General features: G+C 40.9%; 1 protein-coding gene across 1 annotated transcript; it reads right to left on the minus strand.

Moving 5' to 3' along the window:
• Positions 1–15: 15 nt before the first annotated feature.
• On the minus strand, positions 16–27625 carry KLHDC1 (kelch domain containing 1). The gene is made up of 13 exons (XM_072336874.1): positions 26804–27625; positions 24602–24672; positions 22414–22531; positions 21445–21563; positions 19463–19541; positions 18559–18642; positions 16567–16650; positions 10452–10510; positions 6287–6399; positions 5461–5533; positions 2215–2299; positions 1624–1676; positions 16–829 (listed from the first exon to the last, which is right to left on the minus strand). Exons 1-13 carry the CDS (start codon positions 27581–27583, stop codon positions 655–657), a joined length of 1893 nt encoding a protein of 630 aa, XP_072192975.1. The 5' UTR covers positions 27584–27625; the 3' UTR covers positions 16–654.
• Positions 27626–27742: the final 117 nt, after the last annotated feature.

A 27742-nucleotide genomic window follows, 5' to 3' on the forward strand; every position in this document is an offset into this window, starting at 1 on the left:
CAGAGCAGGAGGGGCTTCAACTCTACAAAACTTTAATGACTGCGCTGCTGGAAACTACGGATCCGGAACAGAAACACAGCGAGCACTACAGCCGCTCCTCTGCAACCAATAAATAAACGTGTTGTTTGTTTGTTTTCCAAACAACAATTAAATAGAAACGTTACAGGTCCCAAACACAACGTACAGCCTCTCTCCCCAAGGATTCAGTTCCCTTCAGGCCGTGCTCTATCCCTGTGTGCGGTGCTGGGCTGGCTCGAACAGGGACACTGCGGTGCCAGCCGGCTGTGGCTTCCCAAGGGCAGCGCTCCGCTCGCTGTTCCAAAGGCCATAAGGCTGCAGGGAGGCTCTTCACATAAGCCAACCAACGCTGGCCAACCAAAGACATGTGATGGCAGCTCACCTTCCCAAAGAACAGGCTGGGCGGGCTGTCTCGTTCAGAGCACAACAGTACAAGTTAACAATACATACAAATTAAATGTCCTGCACTTCCTATGGCGCAGAAAACAAACTGCTTTCCATGAAAAGGATTTCCTCGTTCTCAAACTTCATTTAGAAACTCAGCTGAACATTCTGCAGCGGTAGGAAAGTTCACTAACAAAGACGTTGCCGTACGCTGTGAAGAAACCCAAGTGTTCAGCAGCCTTTGGCCGCCGCTCATGTGGCGCTCAGCTGGCACTGCCGCTCCGTTTCTGCCTTCCTCTCCTGCCGGTGGTTCACTGCGGCCCAGAAGGTTATCTTCTTCAGCACCTGCTGCAGGAGTTTGGATGGCAAACAAGGGATCTGATTGTTCAGCAGAGCTGCGTTCTTACCAATGCAGTCAAGGCACAACCTGAAGAGGAGATGGGAAAAATACAAAAACAAAAGTTTAAAATAATCATCATCATAATAATAAGGTCCTGCAGTCCCCTGCACAAGAAAGGTGTGGAGCAAGATGCTCAGAGGGCTGGAGCAGCTGTCCTGCAAGCAGAGGTTGAGGGAACTGGGCTTGTTTAGCTTGGAGAAGAGAAGGCTGCGGGGAGACCTCATTGTGGCCTTGCAGTACTTGAAGGGAGCGTATAAACAGGAGGGGAATGGTTGTTTGTGAGGGTGGGCAGTGATAGGACAAGAAGAATGGTTTGAAACTGAGACAGGGGAGGTTTAGGTTGGATCTTAGGAAGTTTCTCCCCCAGAGGGTGGTGACGCACTGAACAGGTTGCCCAAGGAGGCTGTGGATGCCCCATCCCTGCAGGCATTCAAGGCCAGGCTGGATGTGGCTCTGGGCAGCCTGGGCTGCTGGTTGGTGACCCTGCACACAGCAGGGGGTTGGGACTGGATGAGCACTGTGGGCCTTTGCAACCCCAGCCATTCTAGGATTTAGGTTAAGTTGTCTATAACCCAAAGTCAAAAAGGTGGCATTGAGTAAAAGCTCCTTGCAATTCAGTACACTCATTGTGCGCACGCATGCAGGGGACAGAGCATTAGACACCACTGGTGCTTAAGCTGCAATGCATTACCATACACTGCATATTCCAAAGGTCTACTGAGAGTCATTTTATAGTTTACCTGCCTACATAGGATTACATTAAAGCCTTTGTGTAAAAATAGCAGCAGAGCGATGTAGCAGTGCCCACAGTCTCAGCTCACCTGAGAAGTGAGTAAGGTTGTGTCTGAAATATCAACAAGTCACTGCAGTGACCCTGATGAAGAGAAAGAAAACAAGCATGTAAACGACAAACAGCTTTTCTCTGCTATTTCCAATGTCAATGTAACACCTATTACTACATCCAAAGTTTTAAATTGCAGATATTTAAATAGTTATTTAGAAAGAATCTTGAATAGTAGACTATTTAAACGAGCCTAACAAAGGCAAGAAAAACTCTTTCTGAATTACCTTCCAGGAACACCTAAAGTCACATCCTCTCATATCCTTATATCAGGAGAAACTTCTTTACAGAAAGGGCTGTTAAGCACTGGGATGGGCTGCCCAGGGAGGTGGTTGTCGCCATCCCTGGATGTGCTTAAAAAGCATCTGGATGTGTTGCTCAAGGCCATGATTGAGCAGAGGGCTGTTAGTGTGGGTTGGATGGTCAGGATGAGGTTAGACTTGATCTTTAGGTCTTTTCCAACCTGAGCAATTCTATGATTCTGTGATTCTCTAGCAGCAGCTGTATTAACTTTGGTTTATTTCAATTATATTAATTATAGAGCTGGGATTTTGTTATTCAGTTTACTGACCGTGTCCATGAAGTGCAAGTCATCTTTGCTTCCACCAAACACCATCACCTCTCCTTCTTTTCCAAGGCAGGCTGTATGCCACAGTCTAGAAATAACATTGTGGATAGGATTAGTGGCCAAATAACAAGAAGCAGCTGTGTGTTATCAGCAAAACAACTCTAACAGTTACATATTTTTATGCACATTAACTACCTCTCATACTTTCCTACATTCCTCATATTCAAGTTTCTTTTCACAGCTCTTCCATTAAGAGGATCTATGTTCCTTTCAATTAAAATGGAAAGGTCACCTTTGCTCAGTCCTGTGATTGTGCTACTTGTGCACAGAGAGCCTTGAAATCTCATTCTTCTCACACCGCTTACCAAGAAGAATTGCAAAATTTGATACAATTAAATTTACAACTTGCACCATGAGCTGGAGAAACCATAAAACCACTGCTTTATCATTTGTGTCTTAAGGAAGACTTTCTTTGCTCCCATTAGGAGTCATTCTTTTCTGTTTGACCATTTATTTGCACAGGGCAATACTCTGGGAAGTACCTCTGAGGTTTCTGCTTTGTCAAATACTACTCAGCAGGGTCAACTGATTCCAAGCATATATGGGAAAGAGGCAGATGTACATGCAGAGTACTGTAACATAACCCCCACTTTTCAGAAATCCAAGACAAAGACATTATTAAAAGGTTTTCAAATCTTTAAACCCATCCCTTAGAATATGACATTATTATTTAGTTACTTAACAGCATAAAAGGAGAGAGCAATGTGACTATCCTTCTCATGAGAATTCTGATGAATGATTACATTTCATAGAGACCAATATGTTTTTGTCACTGCCTGACTTAGGATGAGCGCTTCACAGCGCAGATTATCTCGTATCACTTTCATGCTTACCCCAGATCTCATGGGGGTTATTTTCTGTGCATCAATTATTTATACCATGTCCACAAGTAATTTGTATTGTGCAAATAAAAGCAGATAGTATAAAAAAATAGCAGAAACTAAACAAAGAAGTTGAGTTATATAATCTTGCTTTAACAATGACTCTGCTACTTCAGTAGCTACACCTTGCCAGATTCACTTTTTAGTGCTAGCACATCAAAATCTATTGCTTTTCACCCGGTGTATCACCACTGAAGTAACTGTAACAGGATGATTATCACCCCAGAGCTCTGGCCCCTTACATTTACTTAACCAAAGTAACACATATAGCTACAACTTCTGTGCAAAACTCAACATTCGCACTTTCTTACTCCATTCATTTCAATAATTATTCACTGTTCTCCTCAGGCTAAACTGTGTCCCACCTTTTCTCTTCCTCATACCTGTGGATAGATCTGTCTCTGTCTTATCTGCCTTAGGGAAACTCTGGCCTGGACTTCATCACCGAAGGACACTGGGAAGCCTTTCCTGCCTTCACCTTGTTGTCATCCTATCTTGCAACCTGATGCATTTTTCTACAGACTGACAGAGTTTATGTCCTCTCACAGCTGCTCTAACTTAGCACCTAAACATTCTAATAAAGCACGTTATTTAAATTACACAGAAGCTGAATTCATGAAACCTTTTACATAGCTCTTCTATCTAGAGTAACAATTACATGGTAATGAAAACATACTAGGAATTCGTAAATTAAACATACAATTTGTTAATTAACTTGGCATGCAAAACATTTCCTTAAGCACAATTTATGGACAGAAAAAAATATATTCTTTTCTACCAGTATAGAATTGGGAGACAATGTACTGGAAAAAGGAGGTTGAATGAAACTAAAGGAACCGTTCTTCAAAGGATTTAACAAGAAGCAATTTTGCAGAAGCACCAGGAAAATATACTAATACATGTGGTACACAGTGCACTATGAGAGAAATACATCGCCTAAGTACATATTGAAGTATTAACGCCAGAACATTTTAAGTCCTACTGTTAAAGCAATGTGAGCAACTCATTCAGACTAACTCAATGTAGAGACAGGTTTTTGGTGTGGCTCCTTTCATCTGTTTCCAAGACTTTTTGAAAAATGTTACTGAAATATCTTGCTTTTAAAAAGTGGTGGACTGTCATTTACTGCATTAAAGATTTAGATCAATGAAGGGCAACCGTCCTCAGCCTAACAAACTGTACACCAAAATCTGAAGGCAACAGAGAATAGCAAGGCACATTTGAACTGGAGGGAGCTCAGACTGTCATCACAACATCATTTCAGCTTGACTGCAGAGTAAAGGCTGGGCTGCAGGTCCCCAGCCTGCTGCTTGTAGAAAGAGCACATCCTGCTGCTTCCCAGTCCCTTTCCATGATGCAACAAAAACTAAAACTGAATTACATGGGGAGGCAGTGCACTTCAGTAGTAACTTTTAGAAGCCCATCCATGTAAAGAATTGAACAGGAAGACTAATTAGCCTTGACAGCTAATGACATGCTTAGTTATTTGAGGCAGTCATCAGTTTTCACACAGCAGTTCATTAACTGTAAGAAGGCAAAAAATATTCCACAAACCTAAGATATGAGTTTGTTTAGGCTTGAAATAGTTTTAAATATAAGAAAGCAGAAAACTTGGTCTAACGGTGGTACGTTTTAAAGTGACCTAGAACAGGATAAAATAGTCACAAATGATCTTTTTCTGCAATCTTAAACTTGAGAGGAAAGGGGAACAGAACCTGGAACAGACACTATAGCCACACACACCCCAGAGGCAGGGTGTTCTTGATTGTCAGTTAAATTCTCCAAACTAAAGAACAACTCTACAGGCCCTGATCGTGCTGCTTACATCCAGGTCTTGTTGTTTAGTAATAAAGTCAGCTTTGCAAAACTGTGACCACGATTAGTTGCTTCTGCTCAGAGAAAACAAAACAAAACACGAGATATTTATAATTGTTTTGGAATCCAAAAGGTCTGACAGCACTTTAATTGCAAAATGTGTTGTCATTAACTAGCTTGTGTAATTCCCCTTGGTTATGAAATTCCTCCAAAGTTAAACAATATATATTTTCTTGTATAAAAAGCTTAATTTGCCTAATCACATTTTAATGAGAATAAGCATAATTCAACTGTAACAAGCACAAAGTAATGCCTTATCCGGTTGAAGGACTGTAAGGAAGTAGTGCCAGCTATTCAATCACACTGCTTTCAGTTTTGTAAAATACTTGTAAAATATTCTTATATAATGTAGTTTAAAAACACTGTCCAGTAATTCAGAACTCATTAATTTGAAACATCTACATTTCACCAAACGTTATTTATTTCCGTGTACCTAGGCCTACTCTTAGGCAGATGAGTAAGCTGTTTCCATCCATTTGTTGTAATGCTGTGAATCCAGCCATCACCTGTAAATAAGAACATATATTAGTAGTTTATTACCTTTCCTCTCATTTATACAAAATCTGTGTTCCAGAAGGCTGGTACATTAAGATAACAAAGGCATCATTACCGCATCAACCGTTTCAATCTCAGTAATTTAACCTAACCATCCACTTACCAAAAGCATGCTGCATTGAAATCTGAAATTCAAATAAACTGTTCTTTTCTTTTTGATATATTGAAAAAGCAGGTTGATGTTCCTATGAAAGCAGGTCAACACCTTTTTGGGAAGCATCTCCTCCCAATGGAATGCAGCTGTGACACTCGAAGCTATTTTCACATTCTACTATGAGAAGATTTGCCTTTTCTACAACAGCTGCTGTTTCTAGAAAGGGAACACAGAAGATGGAGACCACCTTCCTTCCTATTTCATCCTTTGTAGCAGTGATTCATCCCAAAACGTACAAATAACACATTGATGTAATGCATCTTCTTACTGCAGTTCATGTTCAGACCAAAAGTCACCCCCTGCTCATACGTGAATGCGTGAAACTTAGTTTTTAGATCACGGACAGTTCAGTGAAAGATTTATTATCGAGTTATCACTGTACTGCACAACACGCACCTACATCTCTTTAAAAAGCAAGATGGCAAGAGAAATGCTCGAGTGTCATAAGAACTCTGTGAAAAGACTCTAGTTTGGGAAAGGTAACAAATATCACAGTCTATTTTGTTAGTACTGAAGGATACAACCAAACTATAATCTTTAAATTACTTACTTAGAGGAACGTTATCCGAACTCAGTCCACCAAAAAGAAAGAGTCTGTCATCTCCTATCGGAGTAAGGGTGTGCCATGATCGATCCTTTGGTTTCTCCCCACTGATACTGATTCTTGACGGAACAAACAGACAAAAAGCAATTTTTCAAAGAATGCTGAACACAAACCTGACAGGAAATTTAACTGTTAATTCAGCCTGTTCTAGGACAAGCACAGATATTTTCCCAGGGATAAAACTGCAATTCAGCAATCTGAGTTGACCCTGAAGAAGAGCAGCGTCCACATCTACCCCCACTTTCCTGTGGTGACTGTCCTCTCAACAGTTACATAGATGTCAGAGGAGAGGAGAAAAGAAGAGATTGTTACTTTGTTTGCTTTCTTGACTTCACATCATCTTAGTTCAGGCACTTAGGTGTATAACTGCCTCAGGTGGATTCCAACAGTCAGCAGAGAAAGATACGGACCTCCAGAGGGCATCAGACTCCCTAATATCTCACTCTAAGCAAAAGGGAACTTCTATTGTATCTGTACCTAAACTCAGACACACAGTCTAGGCTACCACATATTCTCTATGTCCTGATTTTGGAAAGATAATGAAAAGAGCAGATACAAACACCAGTCAGCTCAGTGGCAGGGTCAGACTCTTGCTGGACTGTCCAAAATGCAAAAGAGGGAATTTTGCAACAGCCCACACAGATTATACTTCCAAGAACCGGTTACCTTTCCTTTTTCCTGCTGTGCTGAGGAGGGGTTAATGTAATTTACCCAGATGTGGGTTCAATCTATACCGTGAATACAGAGACAATAACCTGTATTTCCTTTATAATCAATGAAGAGAAACAGTTCCTTGAAGAGCACAATTTGTGACATTTTCCAGATGTCACCTTGGCAGCAGCTGTTTCATGCCAAAGAAGCGCCTGTTTCTCTAACTGAGCACAGAGGAAGCCCAGGGTGAGTAATGAAGGCATCTGCAGTTAGAGGAATCTCACTACTGCTGAGTGTTGAGCAGCACTCCATCTGGAAGTGAAGACTGAAGAATCACAGCTAATTAAATAGTGATTGCAGAACCCTCCTACTAAGTTTGGCATTGCAGTTGGAGCCAAGTTGACAGTGTTTATGTAAGTGCCTGCTTCATGTAACTTTCATATAAGATACTTCTAAAATCTGCAAAAGAGGCAGACAGTGCTGAGATACAAGCTTTATGTTTAGAAAAGTATGTTCCAGATACTGATGATGAGTGGTAGCATTTGAATCTGCCATGCTACTGATACAAAAAAACTATCATGGTAATAGAAATATCATCGTATTGGACATTTTGAGTAGCAGGTTGGTGGAGCTCAGAGGAGATGAAGTAAGCTCTGAGTAGCAGTAGAGGTCTTTCCCTGCTCCACCCTTGCCTGACAGTTTCAACACTGGACATATCTGGACATATAAAATTAAATTAATATGATGCAGTTCCTTAAGAAACCTGTGCAGAGTTAAAGAAAGAAAGCCTGGTATGACTGGATGGTGAAAGAAGTGTATGATGGATCGCAACAGCGTATCACTTCATGACAGGCCACAGGACTTTAAATAAAACCGCCATTATATTTGGGATTTTTCAGATATGATACTAAAGTGAACGTTGGACTGTTCAAACCAACACCTCCCTGGGAGATCCATACTTTACAGCAGAAATCCAAACATCGGCAGTATTCAAACAACCAAACTACTTAATCTGTATTAAATGCTTGACTCTCATTTGGCAATAGCTCATGTGGGCAGTCACAAAGCTCTGCAGCTGCACAGTGTCTTAGGTAACTCTCTTATCATGATCAGAAAGGTTGCAGCTTGCCCAATTTTTCATTTGCCATTAGAGCAGAGGAATATGAAGTGATAGCATAAGAAAGTGTAGTTGCAAGAAACAACTAGAGCAGAAAATATTCATGCTGATGGCAAGAAAGCCTGAAGGAATTACCCCGCTGAGCTTTTGAGACAGTTTTTAGCTGGAAACAGATTGCCCAATTTGAACTATTCATAACTGCTGGTGCTGGGATGATATGGGGTAATTTGGTTTATTTCTCACTCCTAATACGTAACTTCGGTGGTTAAAAAACAGAAGAGAAAAAAAAATTCCACCCTGTTTATCTGCTCTGTCTTGTTCTGTGCAGAATGGTGGAACTTCAGGGACCACGTTCGTTAGATTGGAGACGTTCCCTAAAAGTGCCCAGTTTCTAACATAGATACCGTCAGTGGCTCCATGAATGGATGTATTTACCCAGAAATCATTCTCCAAGTAATCTGAGCAAAGGCAGCCCGTGGAATGGAGTTAGAATGTGAATACTATTTTGACAGTTCCCGAAAGACATGCTGAATTTTTTCTCCTCTTGTAATTAGGAGATTAACATCTATTTTAGAGCTATTGTGCGCGCTGACAGGTAGACTGGTAATATGAGATGATCATACCATAATAGATAATATATTTGTAGCTGTAATTATTTGAAGAGAAGAAAGCCTTGCATTAGGCAAGCATCCTTTTTTTTCCTGATTTGCAGATGACTGTGGCTAATCTCAATTCTTCCATTTGTGATGATCTGAATTATATTCTTCAGGCTCCTGTGAGATCAGACACCAAAGAAAGAGCAGAAGCTGCCTGAATGGATTTGTTTATTCATACCGCTTCTGGGTATGAATAAACACACACGGTGCAGACATGGTGAAGCCCTACAAAGCCTCTCTGCAGCAGAGTCCTAAATTTAAAATCATCAGGGACTACACTAACACACAGGTCAGCCCTCTGAACTACTTTCGGATCACAATGTAGACATAATTGGGCACTGCAACACCTTGAAGTTTAAAGCAATGGTTACATTTAGCACGACCATCCTCAGTCTTAGAATATGTTCATGTACTTGTACGTAAAATCATTCTGCTGTACTGAGGCCAAAAACAGGAAAGTCTTTAAAACTTAGAAATTGGGTTTCACATGCCAATAAAATGGATAGGAACTTCAATATGGCCAACTTGCACTTAGAACTACAACTATGACTCCCTTCCTTCAGGGCTTGACGTTCCTATTACTGACTTGTTATTCAACTGTTGCAGCTTTCCCTTTTTAAAGCAATGATAAAGTAAGTCAAACAGCAACTGCTTGTGCAACAGTAAAGAAAAAGTAAGCAATTACATCCAATAACTGCAGTAATAAATCCACCTGGAGGCAAAGTTCACACGGTAAGAGTGACAGCAGTGTTGTCTAAGTAAAATATTCTTTGATTTAAAACAACCAACAAAGAAGATGATCAATTAAACCTTCAGTTAATCTTAAGTGCTGATTAAAGAAGACTCCAAAGAGGTGCTTTTTTGCAAGGTTACTGTGAGGCTTCCTCGTCATGCTGTCCACCAGCAGTAAGAAGGAACGGGTGGAGGACTGCATCTACACCCTGGTTTAGCTCTTGTTTCCAGGGGCAGAGGAACATGCTTGATTAGATAAGCAAGTCACAGAGATGCCCATCGTAAGTGCATGAAGCACACAAAGCTCTGGAGCAGCATCAGTATGAACATAAAGTTGTAAAGCTGAAGCTTATGGTCTTTTTTTAGAGAATACCGTTAGGTTGCCTTGCAAGTAAGAACAGAAAGGTGGTTATCACCTCTTGGTCTCCTGGCTTGTCTACCAGCTAACAATATACCACTGACTCTATACATGTAGTATGGAAGGTATAGTACAGCATTTAAAAATGCACACTAATACCTCATTTAGTTTAAAACTGCAATATAGATGTCATTTATTTTATCTAATTAATAAAAAAAAAGTTTTAGATGCTTGAAATGGGAAAAAAAAAAAAATCATCTTTCCATCTTTCCTCAGTCTGGACAGCAGAGAACAAAATGCAGGCATAGGAAAGAACAGTATTCAGAAAGACATCAAAACTAAAATTCCATACAGATAAATGTACCCTTCTTGGAAATTAGGATGTTAAATCACTACATGCTGTGCTGATTTGGTGCAGAACAAGTGTAGTAACCCCTATCAAATCAAATTAAATGGAAATCACAATGTAACAGCTGCTGTAATTGTCCCCAAACGCCCATTCTACTCTTGGAAGAACTACAAAATTAACACTGGAACTGTTTAACTGTGTTTCAATTTGCTGCATTCAACTTCAGTCACTAGGGAGAAAAAACTTACCTTCCAGACCAGGTCCAAGTGTCCAAATTCAGGCAGTGCAAATCATTCATTCTTGTTTGCTATAACAAATTAAAAAGAAAGAAAGAAAGAAACATCCCGTTACGTTACATTAAGTAAACAATGAGCAAAGTAATTTCAGCGACACCATCCTAGGACAGAAGATATTTTCAAGCAACCCGTGTGCCTTAAAACAACTCTGCACTGCGAGGCAGATGAAAAACATTTCTTCTAAAAAACAAACAAGCAAACAATAATATCCAAAAAAAACCAAACCAAAACCAAACCCATCAGGCAACTCTCTGAAAGTCAATTGTCAGGAGTACACCCGGTAACAATGCAGCGGCACTATGGAGCCACTTTTATTCTTAAACAATCATTTAATAATGAAGAACTATGTGATACTCGATATATTTAACTATCCACAGAACTTGCAGTAGGCAATTGCAGAAGGTATAATGCTCTACACATAGTTTCTCAATTTTTATTTGCATGCTGCTTGTAACTATACATCCTCCTGGCTGCCTGTTCACTTCTTTCCGATAACATGCTCATAGGCAGCGAGTGTACTCAGTGCACTGCATCACACAGCAAGTTAAAAACACCCGTGTTTGTTTTTCTTTTCTGGATGGCGAGCCCCTTCACAAAGGTACTACTGTCACCAATAAGGTTCCATGATCCTTTAGCATTTGCCATGGAAATAATATAATATATCAGTAAGAAGAATGGGAAATCAACGCGCTTGCATATATGCCTGTGTTTTAGAATGAGGTAATTGCCTTCAAAACATAAAAGGAGGGGAACTGGGAAGAGAACATAAGAAAATTTCTTTGCTTGAGATTGTAGCAATATTTTCAGTGCCTTGCAATACACCTAACTGACATTTGTGATTCCCCTAGGTAGTACTACACAGTATCTGAGAAGTAGGGAAATATAGCTTGCCTTACCTTACAATTTCTTTCTCCTAAGGCAGTCCATAGATCTATTAGAATAAGCCTTTCTCCAGCTTGCAGATCCTTTGAGGCAGAAACTAGACTTGTCATTTAAGTCAGAATAGGAGTAGTTTTATCACTGAGAACTCAGCCAGTTAGTGAGTCTGAGAGACTTCCAAAGCAGTCCATCAAAGCTATGGAAGGCCTCAGCATTTTTCAGGGAAGAGCAAGGTTTTCAAGATAGCTGTGGCCTCCTCTGATCCCTTATGTGCTAGCCTGTTTCTGTCCAGGGGAAGATGATGTGAACTAGTGCTTTGTCTTCAGATAAACCAACAGGCTTAAGAAAAACAGAATGCGAGTGCTTTTGGGCGTTGCCTGAGAAACTTTACCCCACAAGAAGGTGAATATAACAATGGAATCTGGTCCAACTAACAGCTAGTGGAATGATCTGTCTTCCATGACAAGTCTATTCAGCTTCCTGCTCCTTCAGGTGGCTCTGAAGGAAATGAGGAACACATCATACACGCAGAAAGCAAAATGTAATTACTGAGATTCTTCTGCTGTACTTGCACACAGTTAGACACTTGAGGATAGGGTGGGAAAAAAACAACATTGTGGCCTCCAGAATTGGAAATATTTAATCATCTTGGAATAACACAGTTCAATACAGAGGACACGGATTAAAGGAAGGGAGGAAAGAAAGGTGCTGTTATATTGCAAATTAAGCTTTCATGAAGATGCTGTTCAAGACCTCTTAGCTGACTTTCCTCTCTTTAAAAAGGCAGAAGATGGAGTAGTTTTCAGTTCCTCGGTCCCTAGGAAATCAATGTATAACAACTTTACATGCTAATGTTTCAACAGATTGACAAACGAGTAATTACATCAACTTCATTTTCAATTCAAAACACAGCATCAGTTGGACATTTCTGTCTGAGATTCAGTCTTTTAACATAGCTTTAATAAACTGTCTCTACTCAGCCCCTATTAGGGAAACTGGAAAGCTCACAGCCAGGTATCACACAGGCAAGTATGCCAAGTTGCCCTGCAGTTTCTCCTGTATTTCTAATTGTTAGCTACTATATTTAATCACTTAGCTCATAATCCTACACTGATTCTTAACTGGCTCAAAAACATTAAGCATTGTAAGAGGGTTTGCACCTCCCTTTGAGCCACAAGGACTGAGACATCTTAGTTATCTATGGCATATTCATTTATATGCAGCCCAGTAAACATTAACCAAGATCTGCCTTGTCTCAGGACTAGCTTCCTAGTGTGATGAAAAGCATTAAGGGCGACATATTTATCGATCACTGCTGTTACAGTGAACTCAGTATCGCTCTCCAGTCTCAGATTTACAATCAAACAGCTATTACAACTCAAATCTTTGTAAAAGAAAGACTGCAGTTCAATTTATCTTCTTATCTTCAGTGACAAAAAGGTTAAAAAGAAATATAAGCATGCATACATTAAGGCATCAGATGTGTGAAGAACTGCTGAAAAGACTGCATTACTACTTCATCAATCTCCACATGAAAACTTTCCACTTAAACATGAGACTTGCACCATCTTTTGGACTAACTTTCCTTCCTTCCCACTTTCTCCCATTTCTGATTTTTCAGGGTCTTACCTGGAGGAACAGAGTCCACATAAAACTTCTGAGCCTGTTTTCAAATGATTCCTGGTACAATTGATTTTGATCATCATCTTCTTTTACCAGCTCTAGCTCCAACTTTGGAAAAAGGTGCCCTTTCCTCCCAGAAGGATGAATAGGAGAAGCCTCATGACACTTCCTGGCCCTTTCTGGTTCCTTGTAGAGCCTTTTCCCTGGGAAGATTTGTATTATGGTGAACTAGAAGGAGAAGGAGGAGCAGAGCAACCCCGTATTTGCTCCTTAATTTATGGACAAAAGCAAGACTTCATCCTCTGGGGGGGAGTTACTCTTCTTAGGAAGCGTAGTTCTTTACTGATGTCTCTAGCTTTCCTTCCCTGCTTCATGACTTACATTAACTCTACATGCCCCATTGAATGTTTCCTGAACTCTGTAAGCTTCCTACATTTATTTCTAGAATAGAAAGTGAACTGACAATAAGGTATCTCTAAGGTGGAAATTATACTTACTGCTCTCCTACAAAATTAAATACAGCTTTCCAAAATCTTACTCGACTCTCATATCCTTCCCAAGTGGCTTCAGTGAAATTTAGCAAGTGGTTATTAAGAAAGCAGATGCTAATTGAGCGAGAGAAAAAGCCTTTTAGAGTGGAGCTTTTCTTGTATTTCTGAATCCTGTAGTCAAACAGACAAAATTAAACAGAAACCAGAGGGCATGTCCTCTTAGGGCATATCTAATTACACAACAGCTTAGTGGAGAAATCATAGGTGAGCCCCAGTTTACTAATAACTTTGCATGTGGGTAGCAGAGGCTGTGTGGAAGTCTTAGCTGGAGTCACAGAGCAGTTTAATTGCAACGGGCACAGTGCAGCAACCCTGGCTAGCTTGGACACAGCATGCAATGCTATCCTGTTCTGGTGTGAAGACCCCTGCACCACATAGAGACTAAGAGAAAGCCAGAGGGAGCGGAGCTTTAAAGGCCACAGAAGTAGACAGAAATGAATGGTAGGCCAGAAGGTCCAGAGCTGCAGGTTTAGTTCCTCACATTTAGTTTCTCTCCCTTGCACATTTGTAGACTTGCTAACTGAGAGGCAGGATTCAGCTCAGCTGTGGTTTGCAAGGATTCATTTATAGAGCTCCCAGCCTACTACAGCTAACTCTGACACACAGTATTTGATTAGGATCAGATACTTTCTCGGTCTCTCCCACTATCCATTTATTTCCTTACATGTTTGTAAATCATGTTTGTCCAAACCTACAGCTCTGGAAGCTACTGTTTGCAGTTCTGCCAGACAGAGGTGGGCCTTTAGCAACAATCCACAGATTGTAAGCCTGTGTCAAAGGCAACATAACACAGACTGGTAAGAATCAACATCATCAGTCTTGGCTACTTTCTTCTCTGATTGCCCTGAAAAGGTACTCAGGTAAAATTTCTCCCTCAGTGGTGGCTGTATATTTGATTTTTGTGGCTGCTTTCTACCTGCCTTGATCTGTGTGTCTGGTTTCCACCTGAGCAAGCAGGAGTAAGCCACTTTGTAACTGAACTGTAGGCTTTCCCTAAGAACAAAAAAATCACACGACTTTTATAGCTTGAAAAACAAGGTGAACTTGAATAGGGAAAGAAGTATAATACCTCGAGAATGCAAGGTTTAGGTTATCAAAACTTTCTAGGATGAAACTGGTGTATATTCATCGTAGGACATTCCCAACCAACAGCTACTTAACTCCTTTCATATAGTAAAACTATGGAAACAGAACACAGAGTGCTTTCAAAAGCTCCTTCGCTGTTACTTTTCATAGCAGTAGAAGTGGAAAGCGTAAAGTCTCATCTTCTAGCTGAATACAATTAAAAGCTATGAATCAGTAACAAGTAAAAACAAAAAAAAAGCTAAAATTGTAACAATTTTTTAAAATATGGAAGACTGAGTACACAGTAATTTAAATTAGGTTGTTTTTTTCACTTGCTTCACAGGATGTTTCTCACATTTCCTATCAATTCCAGCTGATATAGAGACACATAAAAATATTACCTTACCTACGCTTTTGCAACAGTTCTAAAGAGTTGGTACATTTTCCAGCCCATAACAAAACTAATGTGGTAAAAAAAGTTTTCAGATGCTAAGTGAAGCCAGCATTAGTCAGAACCACCCACTACCATCTTTGTTTTCAGACATAAGAAAGGTATATAGTTTTTATATTGGACTGCTGCCTCAGGCTTAAATACTTACATTTATTTAATGCTTCAACAGAGAAGAAGCGTAAGGAAAAAATTTCCTCTAACCAATGCAAGAAAAATTAAATGTTTTGTTGAGAGATTTTAGTATCTCCTTACTTTCCAGTGGTAGCTTCAAGTCTGTTAGGTACAGATAAACAACCATAGCATTATACCTGGGATTTTTTTTGTTTTCAAGTGAAAAAGATGTAGGAAAGTAAGGAATTTAAGAGTTAAAAGACAATACAGCAAGAACCTAGCCTTGTTTTAAATATGCAGAGTACATCATTTATATCTCTTATGCTGCCCTTGATCCTTACCTACATGGCAGTAGATTTAAGAGAGTGTACTAAATGGTACAGTCTTAGATCAGCTATCAAGGAAATACATACAAACCTTACTCTTGTGGTCAAGGGCCTGTACTGGATACACTGAAAAGAGCTGTTGACAGCAACCTCTACAATGCTCTTCCCATATTCCTTATCAAGCACACCAAACATGCTGAAGGTAAAGACAGACTGCAAAACCGGAGTTCAGAGAGCAGAGGAGAGGCTTAATGGGACTGAGATGACTGCTGGCTGCAGCAGCCTGTGCTATCAGATAACATGCTGCAGCTTCATGGACCAGCTTGAACATATGGAAACATTAGCTTTGCACATCCTGCTTTTCTGGATAACCATATTTCAGACACTTGTACGCAAAAAATAGTTTAAATTACCAAGCCAGCTGAAATCTGGAATTTCCTACCTTTCAGAAGTGTGTGTTGCAATTGTAAATATAAAATACTGTATCAAACACACTATAATAAACTTCAATTTCTCAGCAGGTAAAAATGAGGAAGAAATGACTGTTTTTACATAGTTCCCCTTTCTTTAGGAAAGAAAAATAGCATAAGCTAAAATCCTAGTTGTAGTCACCACTTGCTATCATTTCATTAAGCGATGCATAAACATCACTATATATAAGCACAGAACGTTAGCATCCCTCCATTTATTAAAATCTGATCTGTTATCAGGTTTGTTTCCTCTCTGTTTCCAAAGATCTCCTACAGATGCAGGTCAGGCATTTTTCTTGATTTATAAGCATTTACATTTATCATACAGTCAGTCTGTTTTCCCCTGTTTTGGACAATTCATACTTGAGCATCAATACTGTAGATAGATAGAATCTTCTTTTTGTAAGGTACACGGGGATGAAAGATTTGGGTTCACCACTTTTAAACATACTGGTTAGGCCAGTAATGCTTCCAACTTGTTCCTACTGCAAGAATAATTTGCTTAAAATACAAAACTTCAAAACAAGCAAACAAAAAACTCTACAAAAAAATAACATTACCACCAATAAGAAGATTTAATTATACACTAACCAGCACTCGTCCTCCAAAGATGTATCCTTTATTTCCCAGTACAGCACACGTATGGGCTGCTCGAGGCTGAGGTGGATCTCCACCCTGAAAGGATCAATATATGTTATTTCAGAACACTGTCACAGTGTCAGCCAAGGACTAACGGTAAGGCAGTAACAAAAGTTGCAAAGACAAGGCCAATAGGCATCAATATGCTCACAGAACACCAGTTTTAAATAATTTATAGGCACATCCAAGACTCCACGGACATTAGAAAATATACACAGCTGCTAGGGGCAGCTTTCAATGAGTTCCTTTGGTTGCTAATGTTTAATGTATCCCCTCCTGGTCTAATTTATCAATGATTTATTCAAGTGAAATTCAATTACCTTTACTTTCTAAGTAAATCGATCAATCTACTCAAATCTATTTTTACTTTCTAAGCATAAAGTTAAAATAACACATCAGTAACTGTTGATAAATCCCATGAAGCTTTACTTAGTGCAAACTATCAGGAACTGGTACCAGAGTCCTCTAGGATCAGGTTCTAAATGTTTGTGTAACATTTAACAGCCACAAGCTAAAAAATCTTCCCTGTGTAAGTTGGAAAGAGATGGTTTTTATTCATAAACAGTAATTTCATTTTTTTTTTCCCATTTAATTTTGTAGGAATTTTAGAACATCCCATAAATAAAATAAAACAGTTTCAGACCTTGTTGCCATATAACTCTAATGAGCTTTTCTTTAAACTCACCAGGATTTTATGAATCTCTACACTTTTATATTTAATAACAGTATTTTACTGGGAAACTGAGTATATCCACTCCTTTGGAAGACTATTAAAGTATTTGCTGGAGGCTATCTGGTCTGTTTATTCTAACACGATTGCATGACTGTGAGGTATTTGTTTAAAACATTTTCCAGTATTAGCTCTTGAGAGAATACAGCAACTGCATATACCCAGCACTCAAATAATGCATACATAACCCCCTCATAGTAACCAACATTTTTACTTCACAGATAAAGACTGAAGGCCTAATCTAACAATTTCTGTCTCTCTCTTTGCCTTTTTTAGTCTGTGAGAGCTGAATGTTGTACCAAGAGAGGCTAAATTTCAAGGCCACTGTTGCTATTGCTCCAATGACTGATCCATCAACTTTACAAAGAAGGAGGAAGGAAGGAAGAGAGGAAGAAATCCCCAGCCCAGGCCTTAAATTCTCATAGGGTCAACTCAGTTATCTGTGAAAGTTCATCCATGTTGCAGATTAATTATACACGGTTGCAGTCAACCAGCTTCCTATCAAAACAGATCAACAGTGTTCATGAACACCAGCTTGGCACCATTAAAGTCATTCATACGTTTACTCTACATACTGCCCAAAGACCTTTGCTATGTCCCAGAATGCCTTTGCTAGGCGACATGCAGCATGGGTTAATGGTCATGCTCCAGCTAAGGAATGTTTCCAGAACCGAAGCCCTGGAAGAACTACGAGACACGCAACAGCCAGCAGATGCATTCTGCAGGACCCACGTGTGCTGTGTGAGGGGCCACTGAAACGCCTCCATGCTCAGACTGATTCTCAGCACCTCTTTGCTATACATAATAGTTACTGGGAACATTCCAGTGCCTTATCCTTCCAGTGCCTTACCCTTCCAGCAATGGAGAGCTGACAGTAATTTCATATTCCCAACATTTGTTTTGAAGCCTGAATACAAAGCTTGGCATTCTAGATATAAAATAGTGCAGTGCCTAATCATTTTTAGTCCCAGAACATGATAGGGGAAAAAAAAAAACAACCACAACACCCATCTAGTCACATCCTGTAGGTAAAAAAGCCATAGCGCCAAACCTTGAGTTTTCCACATTCCAGATCTGTTGAGTGTCCTCCTGTTCAGGGTTACAAACCAGCACAACACTATGCATATTCAAATTACTTGTTCTAGAGCTCAGTAACTATTCAAAGTGCAGGAAAAACACAATTATGTCAGACAGCAAGACTTAAAAACACTCACTCTAATTGCAGGTTGAGACCAAGTCTGTGTGTTTGTATCAAAAACATGAACATCATTATGCCATCCCCAGAAAATCTGTCCTTCCTAAAAGAGAAGATAAAAAATTCACAATGTTATTTCATCTTAAAATCTTTGCGCTCATTAAAGGGTACAGACCGAGAAATGATCTATCAAAAGAGAATATAAACTATAATATTTTATTGGGAAAAAAAGCAACCAACATGGGCTAATGTTTTAAGGTGATAGAGGAACTCAGGTCTAGCTAAAGGTCAGTAGCATTCAGGAGTGTTAGGGATGATGGCTCTTTTAAGAATGAGCTTTGAGCTCCGGTCACTGTAGAAGGCAAATCCTACAATATATCTTATTGCACAAAATAATACATTTCTTGTAAGTCAATATTTAACATTTGAAGTAAAGGTCTGTACTCCATGCATATCCATTAATTCACTTGAATAAACACTTTCACCAGACTCCTTCCTTCTGCCATGTGTAGGAGCTCATTATGGTCATCTTAAAGTACATGGCATTTACTTTGTAAAGAAATTAAGAAAAATAACCAGCAGTGTTTGTCCATTAGATCTGTGGGGCTGTAATATTCCCCGCTATTACTTCAAGGAAAAAATGTTACATGCTCAGGGAGTTCCACATTTAAAATACATTTGTTTTTACTTCCACAGCATTTTGTTTCATTGTACTCGAAGCCTCGCAGTGGGTACTGCAAATACACAGAATACTCAACCCCATTCTGACATGCAACAACTGAGATTCTCAATACAAGAGTCCAATTTACATTTGTGCTGATTCACACACATAAAAGACAATCAAGCGGACCTTCACAGCCAGTGAGCACAGTAGAAAAGGTCATGTTTTGACAAACCACTCTAAGTCATAGGAAATCCCTTACCCAAAATGCATCATGGACATCAAAGCAATCACTCAGCTCATTGTGCTTCCTACAGCCATAGCCCCCAAAATATATTAGCCTAAAACACCAACAGAAAAAATAAGTCGTTAGCTGTTTTTAAAAGTGCATTCAAACGAATAAGCTGCAACGATCAGTTTCAAGTTTAGCTTTACCTACTGTATTATAAATAATGCAAATTATAATATTTCACGTGGCACCTAATTGCACAGAGAACCTTCCCAACATGAAGGCAGAACTGTTACGATTCCAAGCCTGACAAAAATCCACCAATACAAGGAGGGTCATTCAAGATACCTCTATGTCCCCCTCTGTATTACTCCATCCACAGGTTTATCACAGTCACATTCCCAGACACAAGTCAAAATGACAAGTTACACACAAGGCAGAACATCTCCATGTTTTTGCTACAACTCTTATCCTTTTTCCACTTAAATTCCCATGATTCTGCTACATTTGTTAGTCTTCCATATACCCCTTTTTTCAACTGATGTTCTCAAAGTTCAGCTCCCAAAGTCTCTAGCTTAAGAGATTCTTCCAATTAAATGCTACAGAACATACTGCACTGCAAGTGTCATTATACACCTCCAACCCTAATATTCTACCCACGAAAGAGCAATCCACAGGTAATGGTTCCTAAAGTTTTGTTTAACTTCAACATTTGAGGATATTTGCTATCTTGGGAGAAGGCAGATTAGGAAATGATGGCATGGTGAAGTTGTTCCAGACTGACACTCCTAAAGAAGCAGTCAGTGGAAGCATTGTGCAGTACACCAAGACCTGAAAATTCACACCTTGTGAAATTCTACAAACGTGCACAGCTTGTCTCCAGATGCTCTTATTAAAGAAGGTTATGCTGGTTATACTCTGCCACCTGAAATAGGTGACCTCAGTATGCTGGTTAAGTTTATCTACTCAGAGTATCCTTTCATTTTGAATGACCTTGCACTGATAGCTAATGAACGTTCTACAAATACACAGAGACACGAGAACAGGTTGTCCTGTGAGGTTGTGGTGCCCCTCCTTGGAAGCACTCAAGGCCAGGCTGGATGGGGCTGTGAGCAACCTAGACTAGAGGGAGGTGCCCCTGCCTATAGCAGGGGGTTGGAACTGGATGGTTTTAAAAGTCCCTTCCAACCCAAACCATTCCATGATTCTATGATAAAATTGTTTAAATTGTTTATCTTGTAGTTAAAATTACAAATACAAGATATAGTACTGAGAGACATTATACAGCTTACTCTGAACCTCTTCAGACATAGAATCCAGAAACAGATAAATTATTTACATTTTCTAATGTTCAGTGTATACCACAGCCTTACTCATTTGTTCGGTGTATACCACAGTCTTACTCATTTACATTAATTTGGTAACAAATAGTTCACGTCACTTAGTTGTGACTAGAGATGCCACAACATCCAGCAGTTTTCCATAATAACTATAAAATCTCATCTAAAATATGTTTTAGCTAAGCATTTTTTCCTAAATATGCCCAGTAATTATACAACACCCACCTAGGCTGACTTAGATATTACAACACAAAGATACTGCAATGTCCTTGCAACTCTTAGTACTTGTATGCTACTAAAAATACTTCAAAATATACCCTATTGAAGGAAATAAATTAACAGTTACATAACGCAACAGAAATTCAATGTCATTTCTACACCGATTTCTTCTAACTTCTGGAAGTAATACAAGTGTAATACTTTTCACCTAAAGCCTCAAAGCAACCCAGAAACCTTCACTGAACTTCCTAACCCTCTCCTAAAGTAGGTTTATACTTACCATTAATTCAGCTTGCACGTGAGAGAACTCTGGTATAAAGTTTGGAGAGTTACGCAAAATCCCACAGCAACTCAAGCTAAGATTTAGAGAGTCACACATCACCAGCCTGTGTTCTCTTCATGTTATAGTACTCCCTCTCTGCAGTCAATACATAATAAATATTGTTAATGTGTTACCTGTCCTTGTACACCCAGCAGGAAAGCTTGTCACGTGGTGTAGGAGGTTGACCTTTAAAATTGGTGATTTTCTTCCACCTATAGGTTCCATTTTTTGTCCGCAAATTAACATAATACAGCTTAAAGGAAGAACAAGATCACGACATTTTCAGTATAAATGATGTTGAAGAATCTGGCACAAAGCAGTAACAAAAAGAACAATGTCCCTACCCCCAGAATATGCTACTTCCTAAAAAAACAATAACAATTTAAACAACAGTCGGAACTTTATAATAGATAGCAACATGTGGCAAGGGTCCCATTCACCACAAAAACACAGTTAAAACATGAGCGGCCAGTTTCCTTGCCTTCTCTGTCAGACCAGTATGGTAATGTCCTGCTTCTTCTAGCCAACAGAAGCCTTGTAAACAACTTATGTTTTCTAATAACCATGGGTATTTCTACCTAACCTAAATGGAACACCCACACCAAAATCAGCAGTGTTTGAGAAGGGACTGCAAAACAGAAATGATGGCAGGCTTCATAGCAGTTATTTTCTAGTCTGCATTGAACCCTGACTGCCTTTGCACTAAATGATAGCAAAGCTGAATCACCCTTTGGTTACTGTGAAAACCAGTAGTTGTATTTTAATTTTATCTACTGCTTGATTCTCTGAGAAAAGTCATCAAAGTGATATACAAGATCAATTTCAACTGCCACTATATATATTTTTAAAGTCCTTAGGAAAGCCCTGGCAGTTCTTAGAAGTGAAATGTTCCACAGACTGAGTCTCGTTCTGAAGCTATGATTCAACAATTCAAAGAAAAAACAAAAGGAGTTGAACATTAAAACATAAAGGGGTTTTTGACTATTTAAAAGTGTACGTTTTTCTACAAAAGCAAGTTTTTCCTTAAATTTCTCCTTATTTCAGTAAGGTCAATATTCCTATCTGTTCAAACACGACACATTATGAAGAAAAGAATACCATACCCGATTACTGTACCCTTTATCATCAAATCCACCAAAAATGTACAGCTTCCCATTAATGCTTGCTCCACAGCTTCCCGACATGGAGGTAGGTAACTCTCCTTCCATTAGGTGCATTGTCCTGCAATTTGGCAAGTATATTAAGTCTTACAATGCTGTTTCCAAGCATGTTAAAATTAACAAACTCAAAGTACAGTCATTAACGGTACTTAAAGCTAAAAACACAGTTGCAATGTGCTGGCCATAACTAGTAGAAACTATGTAGTATAGTGGAAACTATAGCTGATACAGGAAGTCAGGCTCTCGTGGTATAAGAGTGTTTTCACACGAATATTCTGCATACATTTATGAAGATTCTCAAATTAAAAGGCTGTTATCGTGGCTAACAAAATAGTAAAACATTGGAAATACTATCAGTGATAACTCCAAAAACTCCTGAAATTAGACCATAGTATTGTTGTTTGTATCAGAAGCGGAAAACTGAGGCAGAAGTAGAAATAAAGGTCTGCAGTTCTCACTCGTTTTGGTACTAGGTCATACCTCAGTAAGACACTTTCCAAACTGCATTTTGCACTGTATTTAGCACAACACAAAAGCTTTAACAGTGTCAGTTTCATCAATGAGCGTTCTGTTCTTCTGCCATGGTCAGCAGACCCCTGCCTTCTCCTTGCCAGTGTCACCTACAAACCAGCGATCTCCATTATGTGTCCCTCCTCAGGCATGGTCTCCCATCTGGTTCCAGTATTTTTTCTCTCTGCTAGGTCAACTGACCAGACAATTCCATTCATTCCCATCTTTGACACATCCGCACTGAGACCAGATGCCTTCAGACTCCACCACTGGTAACCATACAGAAGAGGATTCACGCAGCTTTGAGTTCTGATGCTTGACCTTATCCCAGCCTACAAGAACTCAAAGCAGTTTCCTTTAAAAGGAAAAGCTTTACATGTCCTTGGTTACCAGATGTGAATGATGCACATGTAACCTTATTGAATGCTATGCTAAATAGCAGCGGTTAGAGGCACTGTGCCCAAGGATCTTTGTTCTGCCATCAAAGGCACCTTCCCCTTTTCTCCGCTCTTGCTCTCTCATTCCTGCTTGCCCTGCTGTGCACTCAGCTGTATGCACACAACTGCTGCTGCTATAAGTGAATGAGCTCAAGAACTGATCCATCTTAAAAATAACTCTGAAAAAAAATAAAAGTTAAATATAACTCGGATCGCTTTCCTGATCCAGTTTCCTGAGTGACCGTACAAACAGCCGTGCCAACACACGTGATGCAGAGACACGAGGTGGGGAGGAACAAGAGAGGGTACGGGGTTGCTTTAGTCAACCCTTCCACCAGTCTGAAACAAAACCAAAACCACCAAACAAAAAACAGCTAATAAAGTTTTGCTAGAGTTGTGCAGCTAACAGTAGCCAGAACGCTGCTTCCAAAGTCAGCCATTTGACCAAAGTGTGGAAGTTCATACATACTATAGGCTGCTTTCCTGAGATAGCCCTTGTCCCCTTCTTCCTCAGTTTCAAATTGATGCTTTTCATATGGGTATGCAGGAAATACACAAACAGTTGGGATACTATAAAAGCAGCTGGCAGAACACACATTGGAAGCCAAATCAATCCTACTTGCCAGACTGAACACAATTACAACAGATTCCATGGGAAAACTTTAAACAGAAGCATTATTATATCTCCCTGTATACAATATATAAACACAGTAAATAAAACATGCAATGATTGAATTGCTAGTGATGTGCAAGAATTGGTTAGTTAAGGATTACTTTCCCAAATACACTCACAACCCAGTTATAACAGCACAAATATATGTAATTGTAAACAGATCAACAACCCAAATATTAAATAGCCTTTAACATTAGAGTTAGTATATGGAGAACAAGGCACAAGTAAAACATATCCTAACAACAGATTAAGTGGCCATTTCAAACATTCTTTCAAGAAAAAAAGCAAAACAAACCCCACCATCATACCTACGTAATTAATGTGTTTCCTGAACTAATCTGGAAGTACATCTGTCTGTTCTTCAGCCTTTGCATTACACACCTGCATTGTGCACTCCCAGGAACATGACCAATAACTCACATCACTGAAGGAAGTCTTTGCATGGCAGCTTACTATAACCTATGCAAATATCAATGTAGTGTATTAATTAAATATAAATAATTCAACTTACCATAACCCGCTATCCATCTCATAGATCCAGAGCTCATCATTAGGCAAATACACTTCATTTTCTTCTATCGACTAAAATGGGGGGAAGAAAACCCACAGATGTTTAATCACTTGCATATTATGCACCATACATTTTGAAATGAATACCAAATCATGTTACTTAGCAACACGGAATGCTCTTAAGGATACGACTTACTCTCATACTTTTTTGCTCTGATCGTTACCTTTTGAAGCACGCAGCTCAAAAATGCAAATAATTTACATTTCATACTACAAGCTCAAAAAAGAGGCTTTTCCTTTTACACTGTATCTTTCCTCAAGTCAGTGAGGCAGTTCCAGGCAGAACATGGATAAACATAAGAGAAAAGCAGAACTGAAAAGCACTTAAAGAGCAGTTATGGACAGCAGCTGTAGGAAGGAGCTTAACCAATTGTCAAACACAGACGAGCATAATGGATGTCATAACATGAAGGAGAAACCCAACTGCTCTGTGAAACAGAAGCCATATATGAAAGCAAAATAATTTGGGCAATACTAATGAGGAAGGATAACAACCAGGAAAAGGAAGTCTGAGGGAACACACCGGCACAACTCCAGCTGGGTAACCGCTGTGCTGTTATTGCCTTAGACTTAGTCAGAAATTAAAGGAATAAGCAGCCAGAGGTGGTACCCAAAGAAATAAAAAGCATACATAGAAACGAAATGAATGTGAGTAAATGAACTCATATACAAATTGGAAATTTAGTTATTAATAACTGATATTGATTACGTGCCTTTATTATTACCTCTTCAATTCGAGAGGTGTCAAGCAGGCAAGCAAGCATTACCTTTGGTACAGTTTATCTTGCCAGGTGCCTTTCTCTGCCATAGCACACAGCTTGCGGCTTTAAAAAAAGCGCAGAAGTCTGCTATATTTAATCTAGGTACAACAGAGGCCAAGTATTTGCTGGAGAACCAGCTCTGAATGATAAGTCACTGGGCAGTAGGCCACCAACAGCAAGTAAAATGGAAAAACAAAGTCATCTGTTTTTGAAGGGCTGCACTAGTCAGGTCGATCCAGCCTGCATTTCTAAAGCCTAAGGCACAGAGACCTGCTGAGTATCCCCAGGGAGTTCGGTACTGCACAGCTATAGAGTATTACTGAACTTACGGCCAAAAAAAAGCATATTAGGCCTTCATGTTTGTGACAGGTCATGCAGATTTACTGACACATTCATACCTGAGAGACAACTAACTTCCTCACTGTTAAACCATGAAAGCTTCACAGGCCTTGCAGTCATGAGAAACACCACCTACTGAAGACCCTAAAAGGAACGAACCCTAAAAGGAACAGCTTGCAGGGCACCCCACAGCTTCCTGACAGCCCTTCAGTTTCTCTGTATTCTCAGTGGTGCAGGCACTGTGGATAAAGCGTACTACCTGCATACAAGGCCCTGTTTTTATTTTATTTATAAGGTTAAATTAACCCAGAATTAAGAACCGCAGAGATTTGCTTATACCAGAACTGATAGTGATTCCTTGAAGGCAAAAAACAGGTGTGTTTACAGCCTAATACCAGCTTAGCTGTGAACCAACAGAACTGCTTTCTAATGAGGAAAGCACGCTGTTCTTAACTACTAATGAGCAAAAAACGCAGGGACTCAACAACAAGAGCACGAATTACACGATGGAGGGAAAATGACATCCGCAGATTATTCCTGACACACCCAACAGGAAGGAGGAAAGGTATGGAGGTATTCAGCACAGAGCGGCCGATCACGGCGCTGAGGAAGGGACGTGCTCCAGGCAGCCTTCCTGCACTGTGTGGGAGCAGCCTGCAGGGCGCTCAGCCCCATGTAGGGCCGTTCCCTCCTGGCAGCCATCGCGGCCGCCACCAACGCCCGCCCCGCGCGCCGCCGCTCTTTGAACCTCCCGCCCCTACGGCGCGTGCTGCCCCAACGGCCAATGAGCGCCCGCGCTGAGGTAAACAGCGCCGCGCCGCCGGCCCGCGAGGGGTGCACCGGCCGAGGGGGTGACGCGGGGCGGCGGGACGGTCCCCTTCGGCCCCGCTCGGTGCCGCTCCCCGCCCCGGGCCGCCTCGGCCCCGTGAGGAGACGCGCCCCCCCGGCGCGCGGCTACGCGTCCCCCGCTCGCTTCTCTCTCTCTCCCTCCTCCCGTTCTCCGCTCGCCCTCGGCGCCCTCCGCCCGCCTCCTCCCGCCTTACCACGTATCCCCCCCACACGTAGAGAAAGTTGCCGTCCACCACGGCGCAGTGACCGCTCCGCTCCTCGGCCACGCAGAACTGCTCCGCGGAGTCTGCCGCCATCTTAGGGAGGAGGAGGAGGAGGAAGCGCCTCGCGTGCCTCAGCGCTCGCGCCCCGCCAACGCCTCCTCCGGGAGAGGCTGCGGCTGGGCGCCGCTCGCTCCCCTCGGGCGGACGGGAAGCGAGGAGGGTCCAAAGGGCGGGGCGGCGCTGGGCTGCCCTCTGCTCTCTGCCCCTGGCACTGCAGGCGGGGCAGGTTGGCGGCGGGGCTGTGCTGAGCTGTGCTGAGCTGTGCTGAGCTGGGTCGGTTGGCGGCTCTCCTGGAACGGGTCCTGTCAGGGTGTGCGGCCGTGCTGGGATACGTGTCTGCTGAAATGCAGTTGAGACCTGAAACCGGGCGGTAAAAGCGCGAGAAGCACGGGAAGGTGCCGAGAGCAGGAGACCTGAACGTAAACCCAGCGCAAGAGTTGGAAGGGAGACTTGGGTTGCAGCAGAGCTCGGTGTGGGACGTGGCCCAGGACAACCACGGTGAAACTTGCTCATCTGGCTCCTGCCAGAAGCAGCAGCTGTGAAACACCAGCTGATAAAAAATGACTGTGTGGGAGTTCGGGCTGTTGACTGTAGAGAGAGCTGTCCTGCGAGTGCTACCATCTGACCTTCAGCTCTAAAGCAGATGGAAGTGAGAAGCTTCCAACCACAAGTGGTGGAGCACCGCAGGGGGATCCCAGAGCTGCCGTGCATGACCTGTGTGCTGGGGCCACTGCTAACCTGACTGAATGGAGCTATGCTGCAAGATCACTGCAGACTCATCAGGGAATCGTTTGAGTTGGATGGGGCCTTTAAAGGCCATCTACTCCAATTCCCCTGTAATGAACGTGGACACCTACGGCTCCACAGGTG

This window comes from Excalfactoria chinensis, chromosome 5 (assembly GCF_039878825.1).
Source record: "Excalfactoria chinensis isolate bCotChi1 chromosome 5, bCotChi1.hap2, whole genome shotgun sequence".
NCBI lineage: Eukaryota > Metazoa > Chordata > Aves > Galliformes > Phasianidae > Excalfactoria > Excalfactoria chinensis.

Excerpts from the sequence above, each read along its gene's own strand:
- KLHDC1 (XM_072336874.1), bottom strand. The coding sequence starts at position 27,583 with ATGCACGGCAGCTCTGGGATCCCCCTGCGGTGCTCCACCACTTGTGGT. Across the intron at positions 22,532-24,601 it reads GAGATGGATAGCGGGTTATG|GACAATGCACCTAATGGAAG; the intron begins GTAAGTTGAATT and ends GCCAAATTGCAG. Across the intron at positions 2,300-5,460 it reads CTGCCTAAGAGTAGGCCTAG|ACTGTGGCATACAGCCTGCC; the intron begins GTACACGGAAAT and ends TGTTATTTCTAG.